The sequence below is a fragment of the Psittacula echo genome (assembly GCF_963264785.1).
Source record: "Psittacula echo genome assembly, chromosome: 2".
Lineage (NCBI taxonomy): Eukaryota > Metazoa > Chordata > Aves > Psittaciformes > Psittacidae > Psittacula > Psittacula echo.
In genome coordinates this window covers 14,518,322-14,539,508 of record NC_137737.1, presented here as the reverse complement: position 1 = coordinate 14,539,508, position 21,187 = coordinate 14,518,322, and the positions used below count along the sequence as shown (strand labels likewise).

The following is a 21,187-nucleotide window of genomic DNA, read 5'->3' as shown; positions in this document are numbered from 1 at the left end:
TTCGCTGATGAGCTCAGGCAAAGCTTTCCTGTTCACTCAGTTCCTCAGCCTAGTGTCAGCCACACATATTGCCATAGCTTGTACCATCCATCCGTGGTCCCCGGAGATTCTCCACCCAAGGACAAGTGTACATATGAAGCCCCTTTGGGGCTGGCACAGAAGAATCCTTTTAAACCTAACCTAAGACCAAACATATTAACAAAAATGCAATAGTGATAAAACAGCTTTACTAGGATACAGCTTTGGAGACGAGGAGGTTGATATTGTCTCTGTGATTGTAATTATTTAACAGGCATTTAAAGCAGCATTGTAATTGCTCAGCCCTCACTGTAACCATGCCTTGGAATTTCACAAAACTAATAAAAACACCAAGTAAAGTGTCGTTGCAACCTATGCAGCCTCCACATGACATACAGTCCCCTACCATGCTCTAACAAGATGGGCTAATAAAGACAGAGAATTTGCCATGGGAAGGTTGGACCCCAGACGATGAGGTCTGTGCCACAACCACTCATTCGTTTCCCATCACATGGGAAACTCTGAGTTTGACAGCTCAGAACTCCCATGGCCCTTTGTTTAACCCAGTACAAATGATGGGGATGTGGTTTATCCCCTGCTCACCTGCCCTTCTCAGCTGCCAAGACAAGGAGGGAGAGGAAGAAGGAGCATGAGCACATTTTTAAGAGGACAGCATTGCTTCTTGCTGGCTGCATTTCTCAGAACGAGCCAGACACTGCCTCTCCGTGCATCGGGTCAATATCCTGCAGATACTGACCTGATGATCCACCAGCAGAGCTCTAATCCAGAGGATACTTCAAAATACAACTTCGTCTCTACAAATGGTTGTGCTACCACCTCTCAGACTCCATCTTCCCGCATTCCCTGGGACGTCTGCTTCAGCAGGATAAGGTTTAAGAGCAGGCCTGCTCTTCAAGGCCAGGTTGGACAGGGCTTGGAGCAACCTGGTCTAGTGGAAGGTGTCCCTACCCGTGGCAGGGGGTTGGAACTGGATGATCTTAATGTTCCCTTCCAACCCAAATCATTCTGTGATTCTATGCAGGGAAGTTAACATGGTGGCATGCGGTTAACTGAGCTGTCTATAATACCACTGATACCAAAACCATATTTCAGTGTGTAAGTATTTGTGATGCCAGTCCAGCCCATCAGTTCCTGTGCCCCACCAGGCCCCAGCTACAGCACATCCTATGCCCAGGCAGAACAGCCTCCAGAAAGCAAGGGAAACCCTAATCTGAGGCCATCAGCCTAACAGCAAGGGCAGGGGCACCGCAGGCCTGTTGCCAAGAAGCTAAAATACAGCAAGCGATGAAGGAAAAGGGTGCCAACCAACTCTGCCTAGCCACAGCAGGTTGTTTTGCTTTGCCACAGACTGTGATCTACATGGGAGACTCAGATTTTTCCCCTCACCTTTCCTTGCAGCAGTGATGGAGTTTCCTAGAGGCTCGATGAGCTCACTGAATAGCTCACACAATCACTTGCAGAAAGGGCCATCATCCAGGTTGATGCACTTAACCCACAGAGCCAGAGGGCCAGACCCACCACCCTGACCTCAGCTGGAAGCGAGTCGCAGGCAACATAAGCAGAAGCATGGCTCTAAAAGCAGATTCTTTTACTCAACTTTAAAGATTAGATACCTTTCTGAAGCTTGACCTTCTAAAAATGTCATTTTTATCCATTCAAGCAATTTGCAGAACTAAATTTTAAATATTATTCACAGAAACCCTTTGTTCCTTTCAAAATGCCATTATATTCATCCAGGCACATATTTTTTTTATATATATGCCTCTTTTTAATTCTATTTTACTGTAGTACTGAAATCAAAGTGCATAACCTTTGACTACACTTCGAATCCCTCTTTAATTGCATCGCTTCGAGACTTCACACTACATTGAGCTTGCTCTGGCGTTCCGAGATTGTTTCTTTACCTTATTTGAAATATACTTGTCCAGACGTAGGAGTCAGGGCTGTGCTTCCCAGCCTCCTCGCAACCCAAACAAGAGCCCCATGGAGAATGGCTGGGGACACTGCAGGACACCATGGCACAGCTCAGCCATGCCTGGGTGCCTGCCTGCTCTTTGGAACACTGATGGTGCAATATTCCAGATGCAAATACAGCTGTGCAGACGCATGCAAGATGGCTTTTCATCTGACCAGGCAGGATCCTAAGATCACCCCAGCTCAGAGGCATATCCACCTAAACGTTCAGGACCAGCACCGCTGCAGCTACTTCACTTTTGTCATCAGAGCTATTGAGATAAAAGCTTTGTGCCTTTGCTTTTATGCCAGCTACAATCTTTAAATCCTTGACTGCTCAATATGCTTTCAAGCCTTTAATCACCCCGTCCTCATTTGTACACAGGCAGCAACATCACACCAAGGACCATCCATAGTGTTGCAGATTACAGGCTTGCCTCTGAAACAGGCACATGCCCATATCTGTACACCAGGGCTTGGGAAAGAGGGAGTTTAAAATCAGCCTAAATCCAAAGGAAAATACAGCAGCTTACATCCAGAATGGTAAAATTCCATTATTTGTTCATTTCCATTTAAAGTGGCAAGTCTTTTCTGGGTTATATGTTAACATCTCATCTAGTTCTATAACACACAGAGGGCAGCATTTTGACATAGGGACCTTTAGGTTGCAATAAGCTAAGTTTCTGTAGTTACTAGAGAAAAAAAAACTACAGAGAACATAAAAAGCCAAGAAAAGTTAAGCATAATTTTCTAGAGCTCCAGCATGCACGCTTTATAGAGATAACAGTATAATCAAACATTGAAGACAAACCCCAGCCATTTCAGACCATGCCTGACTACCCATTGATTGAAGCTGATGATGTGCATTTGGCCAATTCAGTATTTCCAAAGTCCTTGTTGCACTGAGCTTCTTTCCTGATCATTTAGCAGATATTAGGCTGGGCTGCCAGGCAGTGAACAGATCCCTGTTAGCATCTACACTCTCTTCCAGCCAGGCTACTGTAATTCAGGATTTGCCCATGGCAGGGGGTTGGAACTGGATGATCTTAAAGGTCCCTTCCAACCCAAACCAGTCTGGGATTCCATGACTTCTAGGTGTTAAGTGTCCTGGATGAGCAATACTCCAGCAACTTCAGGCCCCTTTGCTTTTCTTCCTGGATTTTTTAGACCTATCAGTGTTAACTGTTGGCAACACATGAGATGCAGAAACGTTGTTCTCTCTCTTTTGAGCTATTTCTGCAGTCTAAGGTTTCCTTCTCACACAATTGTATTCTTCTCTTCATATCTGAGAGTGTGGTGGGGAGGCTAAATAAAAGTAACCAAACCTTCACCTTACACAGGGTATCTCAGACACAGCTATAGCTTCACCCTACAACACAAGCTCATGTCATACACTTCCCTCTCCCTGTGCATGCATATGCAAAGCTGGTGACTACGCAGGTGATAACCTATACTTATCACGTACCTTATTTATCATGTTTATCATGCTCTTCCTCTTCCCCTCTTAATCAAAACAATCTGAATATAAGCTTGAACGGTTGTCATTAAATGTTCATAATCTTTCATGTGATGCAAAAAGAAACCCACAGCTTTAATGTGTAATTTGTCTTTCTGCAGCATGAGAGCTCTCAAGTTCTGGTGGGGGGAAGGTATTCAGCCATGGTCAATTCTCTACCCAAGACACATTCAGAACTTAATTCACTGCTTAGCCTCAGAGATGCTCACCTCCAATGTCAAAACCAGACCTCGCTTGTCACACCGAAGTCCAACACTTCAGGCTTTAGGGTGTGTCTTTGTAACATGCAGCAAGTTTATTACAGGGCTTTTGCTTACCCTTTGCTCAGGGTTTCCACCACGCGCATTTCCCTCACCTTTAGCTCTCAGCTGCCGACTGCTCACATCCCCTCCTGCGCTCAGGTTACACAAGCACTTTGCTGGCTTTAGTTTCAGCAACACACTAAGCATTATCTTGACCAGCTCCTATATCCAGCTCCCGGTGTGGCTGCACAAACAGCTAAGCAGAGGAGAAAGCTGTGGAAGGGAAGAGCCATCTAGCAGTGACCAGCTGTTTGGATACACATATGCCCTCTGACCATGTAGCACATGGACACAGTTATGTGCATGTCCAGACACCAGAAAACCTACAAAGTGTCAAAGTTAATCCCTCCAAAACTAGCCAAATTTTGGCACAATTAAGCACTAGCTTTCTTTTTTTTTTGGCACTAGACAAAATTAAGGTTGTGTGTGACAATTAATTTACTCTTTCTTCCTGCGTATGAAAATAACATGATATGGAACAGAATTATTACCACAAAGCATATTTGTTTTATATACTACACAGAGCAGACTACCCTGATTGATTCTTCTTCATTAGTTTAACTTATCCCAAGTGCTGAGTGTATGGCCATACACCTTCTTTACTCCACATTTTTCAGATGCGCTGCCTTTGATTTTTATTGCGTACTCATCATTGCACCATGCATTTGCATCAATGAATTTATCTCCCTGGCACTCTTGTGAGGAAGCCCATCCCTTCAGCCCTACAAGCACAAAGGAGAAGTTTCACACCATCTGGTCTAGATCTATATTTTTAAGTCAAACCTCCTAATGGCTTCATGGGCACCTGCAAGTGCTCAACACTTTTTACAGTGAATTCCACTTGGGTAAGCAAAGGGGACCAGGGCTGAAGGAGCCTTGTTCACTCATTAGTTTGATTGATTTAGCTAAACTATCAGCAAATAAAGGGGGTAAATAGCTCAAACACACCTTAGCAAATAACCTGCTACCTTATAGAAGCACATATCAGTGTCTCCCCCAGACTGTGGTCCTCACCACATCAAACTGAGCCACAAATGCAGACACAGCTCCATGCTTCACATCTTTGCTGTCCCCAACCCAACCTCCTTGGACTTGTGCACCGCTCATGAGCCACAGAAATCCCTCAGCTCCATGGCTTGTCTTCAATCCTGCACTAATGTCTGTGGCTTGGCACATGGCTGCAAACCCCACTGTCCCATCCCAATGCCTCTTGCCCATCACCTTCAGCCAGCTCAGAGGTGAGCCACCAACTGCATGACTTACCTGCAGCCCCCTTGGGCTATTTGCTATGCCCTTGTAGGGAGGATGCCAGTGACTGCAGTTCCTGCAGGCCAGATGATGACTTGCATCAGTAGTATTCAAACATTCATCCCCTGCAGCTGATGCTCATCCCACCTCTGCTGACTCAGCACTGCTCAGCAAGGGATGGATGTGCTCTGCAAAGGCTGCAGCAATCATCTCTGAGCCCCTGAGGCATGGGGGGTGCCATGAAAGGGGCAGGGAGATGCTTCTCCTTGAGCACAGCCTGTGGATGTAAGGCAGGAGAAGGGATTTTCTTCTCTAAGAGGCAGATGGGGATCATATCTCAGGCTTAGGCTGGTGCAATGATTGTGTCTTATGGATACATTGTAGGCATCATGATACCTCCTGAAAGGTCTCTTTCTTCCTCCTATGTGCAGAGCTGGGGGAAAAAGCTCAGAAATCAAATCACTTGCCAAAGGAAAAAACTGGTAGCCCTATGAACAGTGAAGCCTCTTCTCCATTGCTTCCCTTCCCCTTTACCATAATAACCCCCTTTTCCCTATATACTCATTACGTCTGCTCAGCCAAGAGACAATAGCCTCACAGTTGGGGCAGAGGTACTCAAGCATCTGGGTTCTGCTGGTTTTGCACTGGGGGAGGTAATGCTGATCTCTCCTGCTTTCTTCCTCCTATCTATCAGTTTCACCAAAGCCTCTAAATAACTGTCCTTGAAAGATCTACATCACAGAATCCCAGACTGGTTTGGATTGAAGGGACTTTAAAGCTCATCCAGTTCCAACCCCCTGCCATGGGCAGGGACACCTTCCACTAGAGCAGGTTGCTCCAAGCCCCGTCCAACCTGGCCTTGAACACTGCCAGGGATGGGGCAGCCACAGCTTCTCTGGGCACCCTGTGCCAGTGCCTCAGCACCCTCACAGGGAAGAGCTTCTGCCTAAGAGCTCATCTCAATCTCCCCTCTGTCAGGTTAAAGCCATTCCCCCTTGTCCTGTCCCTACAGGCCCTTGTCCAAAGCCCCTCTCCAGGTTCCTTGTAGCCCCTTCAGGCACTGGAGCTGCCCTAAGGTCTCCCCTTAAGGAGCCTTCTCTTCTCCAGACTGAACCAGCCCAGCTCTCTCAGCCTGGCTCCAGAGCAGAGCTGCTCCAGCCCTTGCAGCATCTCCATGGCCTCCTCTGGACTCTCTCCAACAGCTCCACGTCCCTCTTGTGCTGTTGCCTCACAGCTGGACCATGACTCTGGGGGGGGGTGTGTGTGTCTCCCCAGAGTACAGCAGAGAGGGAGAATCCCCATCAAATTTAATTGAACTTAGTCAGGAGCTCCTGAGTTTTTTGGTAGGGGCTGACAGAGAGGGGCTGTGCTGGAGGTCCAGCATCAAGGACACTTGTAAGCAGTCCAGGATGACTCAGCCACTGAGAAAAGCTGGTGCTGACTGCCTGTGTCTTCCTCCATGATGCCTTTTCTCCTTGGTTGTTCCTGTAGTTGTGTGATGAACGAGATTATGTACCCAGCTGATGTAAAAACCAACTTATTTTGCCACTGGACCAATTCCAATGGTCGACCGCACTGACTGCATGGAAGGTCATGCTAGAATAAGAGCTGGCTGGGGGAGAATGACTCCTTCAGTGGCACTTTAGTTTATGCTGGTCTGCCATGAATGCGTAATTACAGCTGTAGCCGGAATAAATCCTTCCACCATTTTAAAATCACTGAGCTGGGAAAGCCTGTAGAAGAAGATTGTATTTAACATTCTCATACCTGTACTTTGCATTCTTTCAGAATTAAATTGACTTTTTTTCTCCTCAAATATTTGCCATTCATTTGATTTTTAATTTGACTTTTTATTATACACACAATGAAAAATAATGATTTATTAATGTTTTCCTCAAAGCAAATGTGGTTGCTGTGATTTCCCTCATTCTTTCAATCTTTCTCAGTCAGAGAATAGTTCTAGGAGATGATATTACATCTTGTACAAATTGTGGGGTTTAGGCTTCAGTTTCTTCAGTTTAGGCTTCTATTTCCTGAGGAAATAGAAAATCTCTACCTCAGGGAACGCTGAGTTTATGCTCCTCTGTATTCTTCCCAAATCAAACACACGTGCTATTAAATGGACAACAAAGTTTCATCCAGTGATGAGACTGAATCAAATCATTCACCAAAGACTGAGAAAAATGGGCTTCTGGGTGCTGAAAATGTGGACTTAAAGCCAAAAGCAACCTCCCAAAAGCCACTGGAGTGGCACTTGAATGGCATCTTACCTGGCAGCGGTACCTGCTACAGATGAAAGCTGATTGAATGACGGTATGTCAGCTATACAGGTCAGCATGCTCCATGGTGACAGCACCTAGTATGTGTCCTTCCCAAGTCTGAGTGTGCCTTCTGGATGGACATGACTGGTTGCTCACTGCCATCCATGTTCTTCCCACTGCTGTGGATCAGGTTGTCACAGAGGAATAAATGGAGGTCATTTACAGCATCTGCTTCCAAGGGTACAAGTAAGGTTCAGAAAGATTTGCTGCAATGCACATCTGATTGTGCAGAAATAATAGATACAGAGAATTCAGCAGAGTCAGTAAGGGACTTTGGCTCCTTTCCTTTTACCTTAAAGTGGTCTCTCTGCTCTGTTACCCTCTGCTATCAGCTCAGATGGCAATAGCAAAGGGCAGCCTGAAGTCACGCTGTGCCATAAGGAAGAAAATATGCCAGGCTCTCAGGAGACCAGAAACTGATGAAGAGTGTCTGCACTGTTCACCCTCAGCTGCATTTCCAAATTGCATGCTTCCCTCCTCCCTGGCTCTTACCAAGTGTGACGTGACCCATCAAAACCGGAGCAGTGTGATTCTATAACGCTGTCAGAAAACATCTTCTAGCTTTTTGGTCACTTTAGCAGAGGAAATGGCCTTGATTTGGGAAGCTTTCAGTACAAGTTGCTTGTACATTTTCTGTGTTTTCTTGTCAGAAGGAAATGTAGACATTTACAGAGTGATAGCAGCATCACAAAGTGCATCACTTGTTAGTTATTTATGAAATGTACATACAGGAGCACACAGCAGGTAACTTTTCATCATAAGTCACTTGCTCTGCACAGCTGGTATTTAAATCCCTTTAGAATCATAGCATCAACCAGGTTGGAAAAGACCTTTAAGATCATCAAGTCTAACTGTTACCCCAGGACTGCTAAGTTGCACAGAGTGGAGTGTCACCTATAGCTCAAAAGCACTGGATGAAGCACTATGGTAATAAAGGAATGAAAAAAGAGGGGAAACACAGTGTGAGGTGATAGGGACCCAAGTCGTGTGCCTCACCACACTGACAGCAATGATGACAGTACCCATGCATTGCCCAGAAGGGTCTAAGCTTTCTAACTGAACTACATAGCATCACAGAACAACATCCTCCTGTTTCTTCTTCAGTGACTTGTCTCAATGTGCTTTAACATCAGTCTCAGAAAGAAAATAAAGGAAGAGCCTCAGAGCAAGATTGTGTAATTCTTCACGTGGCTCTTCAGAGTTAGGAAGCTCTAGTCCTACATTCAAAGCAGAAGAGCAGCTCGAAGAAGTGCTCATTGAGGATCAGATGATCTTTCTGAAACTGAAGGTTTCTTTCTTGAAACACTTCTGTAACTACTGTTATACAGATAGCCTGGAGTAAACCACTAGTAGGATACAAGTTTCTCCCCCTTTCTGTTCAACAAGATCTGAGGTTTCAAGTTTTGCTTTAAGTAGCTAATTCCGAGTGACTGGCTTGAGCAGAAGTCACTCTACCAGGACTGCACACCCTAGAACAAAGGCACACAAAATCATTCATGACTTCTGGAAAGCCATTCGTTCACCTCTTTCATGCTAAAGTTTGTTCATTATGCCCCCAGTGATTCATAATCTAAATAGTCCCTTATTTTTCTGCTGCAACCTGGAGAAGCATCCTAATTCTAAAGAATTTTCTATAAAATGGGTAATAAATGAGTATTTTGAATGCAGCAGCTATGGCAGGAAGTTCTTTGATGTCCAGTGTGCCTCCTCTGTGCTTTTCTACTTGGTTACATACATTAGACGGATCAGATGGCACTCCTTATGAAGGATTACACCACAACACAGTACATGACATTTGTCCAAAGGGCTCTTAAATTGAAAACTATGGGAAACTTGGTCAAGCCACCACTAGGACCTAACACAGATGTCACTCTAATTCATAGTAGCTTGAATTAATCCTTCAGCAAAACACACTTCTGGATTTGCTGACTACATTAGTAGCAACATGCTTAGTCCTTGCTAAGAATGAATCTAGCTCCTACTAACTAGATCGCTAGCTCACTAGAAGACAGCATGATCTCATCATGGCTGCGATGCACCCAGTTGAGTCCCTATCATTACAGCACAGCATAGCAGGTGCTTGGTAGCTAATTGTGGTGAGCTCCTGCGTCACGGAAATGAGTTGAGATCTCTTACGTATGGAATTTGTAGCCAAGAAAGTTATTTTCAGACCATATAAGCAAACACAAATGACACGTGTGTGGGTTTTTCCTCTGGCTGTGTAGCTTTCTGTGAGGTCCTGAGGATGATATATACTCCGGGTTTCACCTTGTGATAAGCCCAGGCTCTTTTTAACTCACTTATAAATGAACCACAGAGCAATGGAGAATGATGGCAGGCTACCCTGGCACAGGAACACCAGTTAACGTGGACAGCTTCCCTCACTTCGTTCATTGGTGTAAGCCAAGCATTTTGACCAGGTTCAGAAAAACCAGGTTACATTTGGGAGACACAAACACCTTCTCAGTCTCAGCTATGCAATTTTGCCCCATTCTATTCTGTTCAGTTTCATCCCATTTGCCAACATCAGAGTGAAACAGAATAAGATTAAATAGGACACAGGAAAAACACTTCCCAAAACCAAGAGAAAACATTTCCAAACCCAGTCTGACTTTATAGAAACTGTGTTTCCTTTCAGCAGTGCTGCTGCCCCTCGACACTGCAAGTACTTATGCTTTTCAATTTATTACAATTGGAGCTTTATTGCTTCACTACTTCCTTACGTGTATGGACAATCTACAAACCAAACCATCAGTGCTGACAGGTTTCTTTCTAAATTCAATTATCAGTTCAGTTGCACACTGACGGTTGAAAGGAAGGCAATATATGCCATGGGCTGCTAATCCAAAGGTGTCTTTACAATCCCTCTTTATTTCAGTCAAAAACCTAATGGGTGAAACAAACCTGCAACTACTCAAGTAAATAGCCAAGACCTCATTAGTTTAAACATCACTTACACCCTGACAGCACCACTTGCTGAATAACATCAGATTGATTTTAAGCATTGAGGATAGTAAACTCTAAGGTTAAAGTGCTGAATAAATAAGTTGTGGGATACAACTTGCTTTTGATCACCTTGTGACCACTCTCCCTTCTCAAAATATTTATTCCTTTAAAATTATTTAATAACATAAAAACGGCTAAGAAGTTTCAGATTGAAGATCCTATGTGCAGCAGCTTGTAGCATGTTAACTGCTGGCTAAATCCAGCAAGGATCTAGAATGAATAAAACTGAGGTTAAGTAAAACATCTATTCGTAGCACTTGTATACAACTTGTGTTCTGAGTTGAACGGCCTTTGAAATACTTCAGGAATGTGATGATTTCTACTCTACTTGGCTACTAAGCTTGGTTCTAACTTCAGCTTATTTTTATGAGCAGTGGATGATAAACTTCTCCAAATATAGATGTTACATTTTCATAATCAGAATCAAAGACAACCAAGGCAGTAATTCAAGTACCATCATAAAGCTAATCCGGGAAGAGAATAGGAGGCATCCCACTTCGGGGTATTTTCAGCCTCTGCTACCTTTCTTTAGCTAAGTTAAAGAAAGAAAAAAGTCGGATTTTGAGAAAGAGTTACACTATAAAAGTCAATACTTCAGAAGAGGCTTGGATTTTTTGCAGAACTCAGGCAGACACATCTAACAGCAAAACACTAACTGCTTGCAAATAATGTTTGCCAACTGCATCTTAAGACACTCCAGGGACGTGTAGTCAGGGAAGCTGAGCAACCAGTTGCTCAGTAACATGAAGATGAAACTTCTCAGGTGTTTAAACACAGCACTAAGTAATGAAAGTGAGAATTCAGTGTGCTGGCTTTGAAAATAAGCTCGGTCACAACTGCTGAATGAACTCAAGTGACTTGTTTCCTTTCAGATGAACATCAAAAGGACAGAGGTTTTCCCTTTAGAGGTTGTCCCGTTGCAGACTCAGTATTACCTTTAAATGAGATCCAGTCAGAGTTTTCATATTCTTCAGGCTAAAAGCTAGATGTCATCCATCCTGCCAAAGATGCAAAGCAAGTGCTGCTTGCCCCAATTTCTACACTGATAATCTTGACAGGGTAGAAGACTGGCTACAGGGATCCTGCCCGAGTCCTCAGACACATAATGAAACCAGTTTTAATCATTCACTCTGTGTGTTTGATCCATATCTCATCATCTATTGGCAATAAATGTTCTACACACGCTGTAATAGGAAGCAATAAAGTTGAACTACTACATGCTTGAACCCACTCAAACAACCGCCAATTTCAGACGTTATATGGATTTCGTCAATAAAGGAGAATTACAGCACAAGATTAGAAACAGTCTGTTTTGCTGAGGAGGAAGATGCTGCCTAACCCTGTAAATCCTCTTACTCCTCTGGACCAACCCAACAGGTCAGCTGGAAGTTTTCTGATGGATAGTTTATCATAGTGTTTGACTACTGAAGTAGAAAGGCTTACGTCGTACAGCTACAGCTGAGAATTTATCATAGCACTGAGAGGTTTCACTGACCAAGAATTCCGGCACAGATGACCAACCCTCAGATTTAGGAGTTCTGCGTGCCATTTTATGCCCTCAGTCTTAATTTCACTCAAAGTATAATTACTCCTTAACATCTAAACTATTCCTATTCAAACAGGAAAGTCTTCCCTCACATCACAGCTGCCATCCATCTCTTTCTTCACATTACAACAATAAATAAAGCTTACATTGGAAAAAAAACAAATCAGGATTTGGATGCCTTTGTCCAGCTGCCGAAATGACTCCGGAGCACCTTATTCTTTTGGGTTTAAAAATACCATGCTGTTTCACTGCAGTCCATCAATGATGTAACTTAGGTGAAACAGCAGTTTATAGATACTATGCAACAGTGCAGTTTGAAAACACAGTTCCTAAACTGCAATTAGTGTTTTGTAATCACCTTCCTTACATATTTGCTTTTGCTGAAGTTAACTTCACTTGGAATGAGTCCTGTATTGTTGACCTCAATGTTTTAATCATAAAAATCCAAGAGATACTAATTTAGTTTCACTGTTTAAGCAGAAGGCGGCAAAAGCAAAGGCAATTTTAAATAGTAGATGAGAACAATGAAGCACAAAGCTGACTAGGACTCAGCATCTTTGTTTTACGAAGGTGCCTTATGTGGTCCCCACACTAAATATTACAGTTTGCACAATTACCAGAAGTGTAATTCTGAATTGTAATTGTGCCCATTGTACTGAAGAAACTGCACTCAAAGCTGGCAGTATTTCAGATTCTAACAGACAAACCTGTATGATCCAATATTACTAGAATGCAACAGAAACTGTTCTCAGGTACTGAGGTATTCCAGTCCTCTCCCTGGATTATTTCAAGGCCAGCACATCTTTAAAAATGAACCTACTTGAGTTACAGATTTATTGACTAAGATCTTGCAAATGGAAAAACAACTTTGCTGCGATCTAAGAAATCTCAAATTTCCATTTCTGGTTCAAGTTGCAGTGATAACCATAATGTTAACATAAGGTTAACTCCTTTGTGTAAAATGTCTTATTTAAACCAAAATTCTTTCCTTTGGAATTGAGAGCAAACTACTGAGGACAAGAAATTTGTGTCATGATACACCCAACTCAAGAATTCCCATGCTTTTTCCCCACAATCATATATAGCATTTTTTTCACTTCATATTTTTCCATTACTAGATTTTATCACCTTAACATTAGATCACAATAATTATTTGGGTTTAAGACCAGTTCAAAGAAAGGAACAGTGTAATATCCCTCAACATCAGCTGAAAAGAGTGTCTGGCCATGTATTCACTAACAACAACCTACTCATTCAGTGAGGAACATTTACTAACGTACATCTGGAGAGGGACTCTTCATTAGGGACTGCAGCGACAGGATAAGGGGAAACGGGTTAAAACTTAAACAGCAGAAGGTCAGGTTAGATATAAGGAAGAAGTTCTTTACTGTGAAGGTGCTGAGGCACTGGCACAGGGTGCCCAAGGATGTTGTGAATGCTCCATCCCTGGTAGTGTTCAAGGCCAGGCTGGACAGAGTCTTGGGTGACACAGTTTAGGGTGAAGTGTCCCTACCCATGGCAGGGGGCTGGAACAAGATGATCTTAAGGTCCTTTCCAACCCAAACCACTCTATGAGTCTATAACCTTTGCACCTTAGCTTTCAAATGTTTCTTCCTTCTACCAGTATTTGGGCTTCACTCTTGATTACCAGGATTTAGAAACTTAGAACAAGAGAAAGAATTCTGAGCTGCCTTCCAAGTTCACTTTGCCTGTAAACACGTATTTGACATTTTCTGTCATTTCACATACTGCTGCACTGATATGCCAAACAAAAAGGAGGTCTGGTTTAATTATCAGGGTTCAGCTTCCATCACATCTGCTGTGGCAACCGTATTAGACTTCAGTGTAATAGCTAGAAGAGCAGAAATGCAGCATCCATCAGACACGAGAACAATTTCCATCTTTTTCTTTTTTATTTAACCACGTAAGTACATTTCAACAGTTGGCATAAACTTCATAAAAATACAGTTCCTTTTTGTGCTGTAACACTAAGTCACAATGTTTATATAAAGATTTCCTCCCCCCGCTTCCTTGAATTCAATTAACATTTTAAAAAGTGACTTCCCAAAAGCCCTTTTTGTGATAGTTTCCTTATAGAAATGTTTCCAAAATCTATTCTGTAAAAGTTAAAAAGCTAATGCATTTTCAGCCATTCTCCCTCACCCTCTCAATAAAACAGATCTCTAAAAAAATAAGAAGTCTTAGAATACTCATCAGTTGTTACACTACTTTACCATAGGATCCCATTTAATTGATACTGACACAGGCGTGATGGATGCTACTCCTATAGCATCTAATATTGCCAGATGCTAGTAGGGCTAAAAAGACCAGTCACAGCAATAGACTGATGTCTGAACCAAAGAAAAACGAGTGAAAACAAAACCAAGACATGAATGACACACAGAGAAACACTCGACTTTAGAAGTAGAATCACACTTACTGTGATACTTCTCAATGGCAATAAACACACAAATTCTATCAAGTCAGTTAAAGGACTGGGTACCTCGGAAAGTGAATCCTCTATTACCTAGAATATTGGTGTGACACCAAGATGACAGGAAAACTGCACAACCAGTCTAATAGAGTTGGAGCAATTATACCCACACAACTGACTACACCCATACCACAAACTGGGTTAAACTGTATTCCTCTTTAATGCTGATGATAAAATCCAGGTAGGACCTATTACACAGGGAAAGAAAATAGGGCATGAATTTTGAAGGTAATTTCTCATCAAGTTAGGCGCTGAAGGTCTAGTTAAGGCAGTGAAGGATTTATTTTAGAATCTTTCTAAGGCTATGACAGATATTTCCTGAATAAAGCATTTTCCTTTAAAAATGTCATGTATGTTATGCCAGCTTATACTGAATGCATACGAATGCTAAAAATCCTTGGACACTGAGAAGCTAAACTATTGCTCACTGCAAATATTACCCTTATTAGTCATCTTTTTTAATATCAGTAAGATTCCAAGAACATGCACCTAAATAATGAAGTTTCAAGTCTGCCTACAAACTTTTCTCCATTTCAGAAGCAAGCTTAAAAGCATTTGTTAAGTGATCCAAAATGACGAATGTTCTTAATACTTTCAAAGAAAACATGTATTTCTCTCAGACATGACTAGTGAAACTATAAGACTTTTAAGAGAATTTCTAGTATCACCTTGTCCAGAGGGAGACGGGTAATGCAAGTGACATGAGAAATGTGATGCCAGATGCTATAGCACCATTCCTTTGTTCCTAGCTGCTAGCACCAAAGCTTTAAACAAACCTGCTTTGCTAAGACATTCTGACATTCCCATTTCACAATAGCATTGGTTTTGAGAATAGAGTTACTTTCCATAGCTACTTTTAACTCTTTTTGGATCAGTGTTAAATAAAATGTGCAAACATATAATCATTTGCATAGCAAATCTCAAGGGACTGACCCTGAAATAGAAATCCAAACTGTTAGGTTTAAGATATTTCTATAATCAGAATTCACTTAAAATGGTAAAAAAAAAAAAAAAATACACATTTTTCCATTTTAAGTCTAGTAGAAAAGGTATTTCTGATTTAGAATTCTTATAGTTACTACTTTAAAAAGCTGAAAGACTGGTGGCTCTTTGCATTGAAATGTTATTCCTTTGGAATCTTTAAGACTCTGTAGTTGCTGTTTTCAAATACTGTGAAGAAATATGGCCTGGAATCCTTGCTCATAAGGGTACATAAAGGAACTTTGCCGCTATTAGCAGGATCTTCAACATCCCAAATTTCAGGCATACTGCAGCCAGGCCTGGAAAACAGATGAATAAGGAAAGAAAAATTAAGAAATGACATCAAAAACCATACAGTTTGGAGAAGAAAAAAAAAAAAAGTCTGCTTTTGTGGTGATATAATTATTAAGAATCAATGTGGACGAGGAAGCCCATAAACCAACTCAAATTATACAATATACATTACACAGGACCCTTAAAACCTCCTTTAAAATGGAGGGTGATGCTCACACTCAGCATTTCTAAACAAAACTCAGGAAATAAAACCACCTTCACAAAAAGCAGTGATTCTTTGCTTTTAGCCAACATCAATTCCCTGTAGAGTCAAAGGTAGAACTGCTGAGGATTTCCTAATTTTGTCAAAGATAACAGCAAAGAAGTAGAACAGATTCTAAATGCAAACAAAACAAAATCAAAAATCCAAAGTAATCATGTTCTAAAGGATAAAAAGGGAAAGGTAGGGTTGGGGAGGAACAGAGCTTTTCCTTAAGGACAGCTTAAATGTGACAAAATTTGCAGTGACAAGCAATGGTCATACTATTTTGGTGCTGGAGCTGTCTTTTATTCTGCACCTTTTATTCATACTAGGCTTTCATTATACACACACACATCAGTTCTTGCCGTCACAGAATAGTGACTTGTTTCCTTTGTGAATCTCTTCTGTATTTTACACTGAAGTTTAAAACTACATGCAACAAGACTTTCAGCTGCACACAAAGACCACGGGGTTGCTAATGTGGGTAAGTTACTTATACTTATTAAAACCTGGACAAAATGTGTTTTGGACACTTTAATAAAGCACAGATCAACACTGTAAAGCTCCAACGAATCTTGGACTATGTATTTGAGCAGCACCTCATTCGTGTTAGAGAGAGATGACTCACTTTTTTCTGCTTACACACAATGACTCTTCCAGAATGTAGTAATTTGCTCCTAGCATTATCAATTCTCTTTTTACATCTTTTGCAGGTTTTCGACTGTACATGGAATACACTACTTTAGTTCTGGCCCTTCAAAAAGAGAAATACAGAAGTTAGCTAGCAACACAGCATGAAAACAGAAGCTCTAACTTTAGGCTGGACAGGAAGGCTTTTCATTTCACAAGACAACTAGGCTAAAACAAAGTTTAAATTAATAGTGCCATTTGCTTTAACGTGATCATTTCCTGACAAATATGATTCCAAGAACAATGTATACAGTCCTTTGATATTTTTTTTTCCTGTAGCAGGAGACAACTTTGTAACAAGATCCATAGTTACTGTGAACAGAAAATGTGAAAATGTTATAGGATTGCATTCCCCATATAATATTCAAGGCTAGGAATGACCTTGCTTGGACTGGAGGTGATCAGAAGAAATCATCTGCCCAGAATCTCCACAAAAGGTCATATTCATCACCCTTTTGGGGTTTTTAAACATTTTTTTTGGACATTTTTAAAGCCAGAGTGCAAGCCCTAATGTCTGCCTGCAATGAATCAAGCAAAATCATCACTTGTAAACCCTGATCCTGTTTGTATAACCCAGCTATATCCACCTTTGATTGTGCAAAGCATGACATTGTTGACTCCTGTTCATTTTCTGATACTGTCTCATCTCTACTTTATTTTCCCCAAACATGCCCTGTCCTGTATTTTTGTCATAGAATATTTTAGTTGGAAGGGATTTACAGTGATCACCTAGTCCCAACTGCCTGACCAGTTCAGAGCTAACCAAAAGTTAAAACCAGTTAATGCCAGAGACAGAACTAAGAACCTAAGGCATGTAAAACTAATCCTCTCCTTTATCCTTCTCTATCCTGTTTTCTTGCTGCATTTTTGGTTTTGTTTGTTGTTGCTTTTAACCAATTTTATGAAATTACCAAAAAATAATGCTATGATAAAAAAGATTTAACAAAAGAAATGGATGAGCTTTTCAAATAAATCCATTTAAATTTGGAAAATAAAGTACACAACTCCGTAATTCCATTACCAAATTTCAGTTTCAACTCATCTTAATAATTCAATGATTATATATATTACCATGAAAAAATAAACAACTAAGCACAGAAAGCTGGAAGGAATAATTCAACTGCCTATCTTGAGAAAAAAAAAAAGTCAAGTCTGTCTGCAATGTCAGGAGTAATTAGAATGGAGAAAGGATGTAACAGTACACATTAATTCCAGTTCCATAATTATAACCTGATTTTTTTTGTCAGTAGGTTGCCATATCTATCCTACAGTATATCCTTTCTGATAAACACAAATCCTGAAGAAACACTGCATGTTTTGGTTTTTTTTTTTTTTCAATCTGACTAAAATCACAAATAGAATTCTATGGTGTTCGAATAAATCTTACAATACAACATGAAAACATTCCTACTGTACATCAAAATTAAGAAAGTGAATAGCAAATAAAAACAAACCCTCAACTTCAAAATTTACCTTAATCCTGCATCTTCATAGTGAGGATGATTTACAATAGGACGAAGTGTAGACAATTTAACACTTGCCATGGTGGGCATCGCTCCTGCAAAAACTGCATCTGAAATATAGAATGAAAGGCGTGTTTGAAATGAAGAATCAAGTAGCAAAAGCAGAGAAGCAACCTTCAATATCTTAACAGTAATCCTGGAGAAAAAGTAAACCATTAAGAGGGTAGGGTACTCATTAGATAACTAAACATTTAAGAATAGAGATTTAATACATATTCTTTTCTTGAATGGATAGAGTAACATACTCATTATGATAGTAAATGGGGAACATCATACATTATTCAATAGTTTACCTTGTCTGGTATTGACTTTTATCCACTCTAAAAGCTCCTCCTGTGGCAAATTGCTAAATTCTCCCATGATGTTCCACTGAGTTTGAAGGTTTGCTGATCCCTCTATAGCCATCAATGCTAAAATAGCAAAGACCAACGTTTTGGGCTGGATTTTACAGAAGAGCCATCCAAACAACTGAAATGCAAGAATCAATTAATTCTAGACAACAATTCTGCAATGTTGCAGGTAGCACAACTCATTTTTATTTCTCTATAAGAAACCTAACATATATTATAATGTGAAACATCTCTGCTTTGCTTCTCCACTAAACTTCAGTGAGATCTCATAAGTATTCATATTTACTGAGCGTAAGGCATCATATTTGTAATTCTAAAAGCCAAAAAGACAATGTAGCTTTTAAAGTTGTATTTTATATGTCAAATTCTGCAAGTAAAGATGATTCAATAATGCTAACTGCACTTTTACAGGTTTTATCTCCTGTTTATATCAAGAGTTCCTACCAGTAGTATATGGATTAGAGATTGTACTACAAATTTCCAAAACCATCAGAAAAGCAGACTTTGGGGATATAAGATTAATGTTGCTTTATAGCCTACTCTTCCATTTCTTTAACTGAAAAAGGTGTCCCTTGCTTTTTTTGCTAAAGATATTTCCTGAAGGCTCTAAGCAAATACTCATAAATATGTGAAATGAGTAGTTAATTACAAAGGCAGTAAGCTGTAAACAGCTGTGAAAACACAGTGTAAACAGTCAAACAGTGTTTGCATAAAATCAATAGTCAATAAAAAACTTGCAATGGTACAGAAGTGTAAATAGAGTAAAATCTAGTGAATGACTCCCTATGCACAAGCTCAGTACACAGCATTTCAACCCCTATAATAATGCAATTAGGATAAAATGCATAAAACATGACATTTGCTTTATTTGGGGAGAGGGGCAAACAGAACTTGCGTAACCACATTTCTGAACAAGCAATATAATCTGGTTTATTTTTAACTGGTACATTCAGATTCAGCAATTACACACACAGAAATTTGCTTTCAGATATATATATATGGGTAACATTATAAGCAGTGAGATAGCTGTAGGATTAAAAACAGACCTTACCTGTTTTGAACACACCAAGGAAGCCATAACACATAGATGTGGTGTCAAAAACAGTTTCAGTCTCATGATTAAAATAGCTAGGACACTGTATGCCAACAGCTGCAGTGCATGGTACACCAGCTGCAAAAAAACCCCAACAAACACACAGAAACAGAATATTTGCATACTTTTAATTTGTGTAAGGACAAACATTAACAATAAACCCAAAAGAAGCTGAAGAAATGGCTAGCTATGCAGAAGAGCCTAAAACATAAGCAGGCAATAACATATGCAACATTTCTTGCATAACCTCTTTATAGAGGCAAAGAGACCTTGCCATTTAATACCTAAAATACCTAAGTATGGAATGAAAGAAGCAAATAAAATCATCCTTGGTAATCACACAATCACAGGCAGCTGTCTTTAGTATTTTCAGAAATGGTTAAACAGCAGAGATGTCACCACTCTTAACACTGAACCTAGAACTTCCACAAGTGCTGTGGTAAATTGGAGATAAAAGCACTGATTGCAAAAATGGCTCTGATTATCACATTTTGAATGGCATGAGACTCCCATAACACAAACCACAAATAAACTGCTGCTAAGAACATTTTACATTGTCCTTGCTCACTTAACTGCAAATAAAGAAACCACATAAGAGATCTACCATTCAATTATATTTCACAGAATCCTAGGGATGGGTTGGAAGGGACCTTTAAAGGTCATCTACTCCAACCCCCTGCCATGGGCAGGGACACCTTCCACTAGACCAGGTTGCTCTAAGCCCTGTCCAGTCTGGCCTTGAACACTGTCAGGGATGGGGCAGCCACAGATTTTCTGGGCAATCTGTGCTAGTGTCTCACTATCCTCATCATAATGAATATTTTTGTTGTATCTAGTCTAAATCTACCCTCTGATAGTTTAAAACCATTATGTTTTGTTCTATCAAAACAGGCCCTGTTACAAAAGTCTGTCCCTATCTTTCTTATAAGCCCCCTTTAAGTACTGAAAGAGAGCAGTAAGTTCCCCCTCTCTTCCTCAGGCTGAACCAGCCCAGCTCTCTCAGCCTGTCCCCAGAACAGAGCTGCTCCAGCTCTCACAGCATCTCCATGAGCTCCTCTGCACCTGCTCCAACAGCTCCACATCTTTCCTGTGCTGAGGACTCCAGAGCTGGATGCAGTACATTTTTTTGGCATAATTTTATCAAAAGAACCACATGTAGAATCCTTTTCACTATGGCATGTCTCGAAACAGAATTTTAACATCTGTCACATGAAACCCTGGTAAAGGAATCAATCTCCTTCTTAGTCTATATTGGGAAAATGAAAAGTCCAGTCTACCTTCAACGTCTTTCTGTACTGCCACAGCAAAAGCCCAAGACCCACCTCTTGCAGTGGCACCCCACCATTAACTAGTATATTTCTTTTTGTTCAACATTCCAGAGTTATTCTGGTGACATACGAGACCCAGAGGGAATAAAAGATACTAATAACTTAGCTTCAAATAAACCACGTATCAGCATCAGACTATAGCAATCTGTATTTCAATACTGGAGTATCTGCATAAACACACAAATGAAATTGTGTAGAAAAAGAATCTTACCTCACCCTGGTTAAAACGTTCCTCTCTGAATGAAAAACAGAAAACCACATT

At 40.7% G+C, this 21,187-nt stretch overlaps 1 protein-coding gene across 3 annotated transcripts in view; it reads right to left on the bottom strand.

The window, feature by feature from the left end:
* Nucleotides 1-13,909: 13,909 nt before the first annotated feature.
* DPY19L1 (dpy-19 like C-mannosyltransferase 1) overlaps nt 13,910-21,187 on the bottom strand; it is a gene marked incomplete at its 5' end in the record, with an annotated part of 41,731 nt that continues 34,453 nt past the window's right edge. For 2 of the 3 annotated variants that reach the window (XM_080611756.1, XM_080611758.1), the window contains 6 exons: nt 13,910-15,705; nt 16,570-16,695; nt 18,105-18,204; nt 18,448-18,622; nt 19,556-19,675; nt 21,137-21,161. In XM_080611756.1, the coding sequence (XP_080467882.1) occupies nt 15,549-15,705; nt 16,570-16,695; nt 18,105-18,204; nt 18,448-18,622; nt 19,556-19,675; nt 21,137-21,161 (703 nt within the window). In that variant the 3' untranslated portion in view covers nt 13,910-15,548. The remainder of the gene's footprint in view (nt 15,706-16,569; nt 16,696-18,104; nt 18,205-18,447; nt 18,623-19,555; nt 19,676-21,136; nt 21,162-21,187) is intronic. The other variant, XM_080611757.1, reaches the window with a different exon arrangement.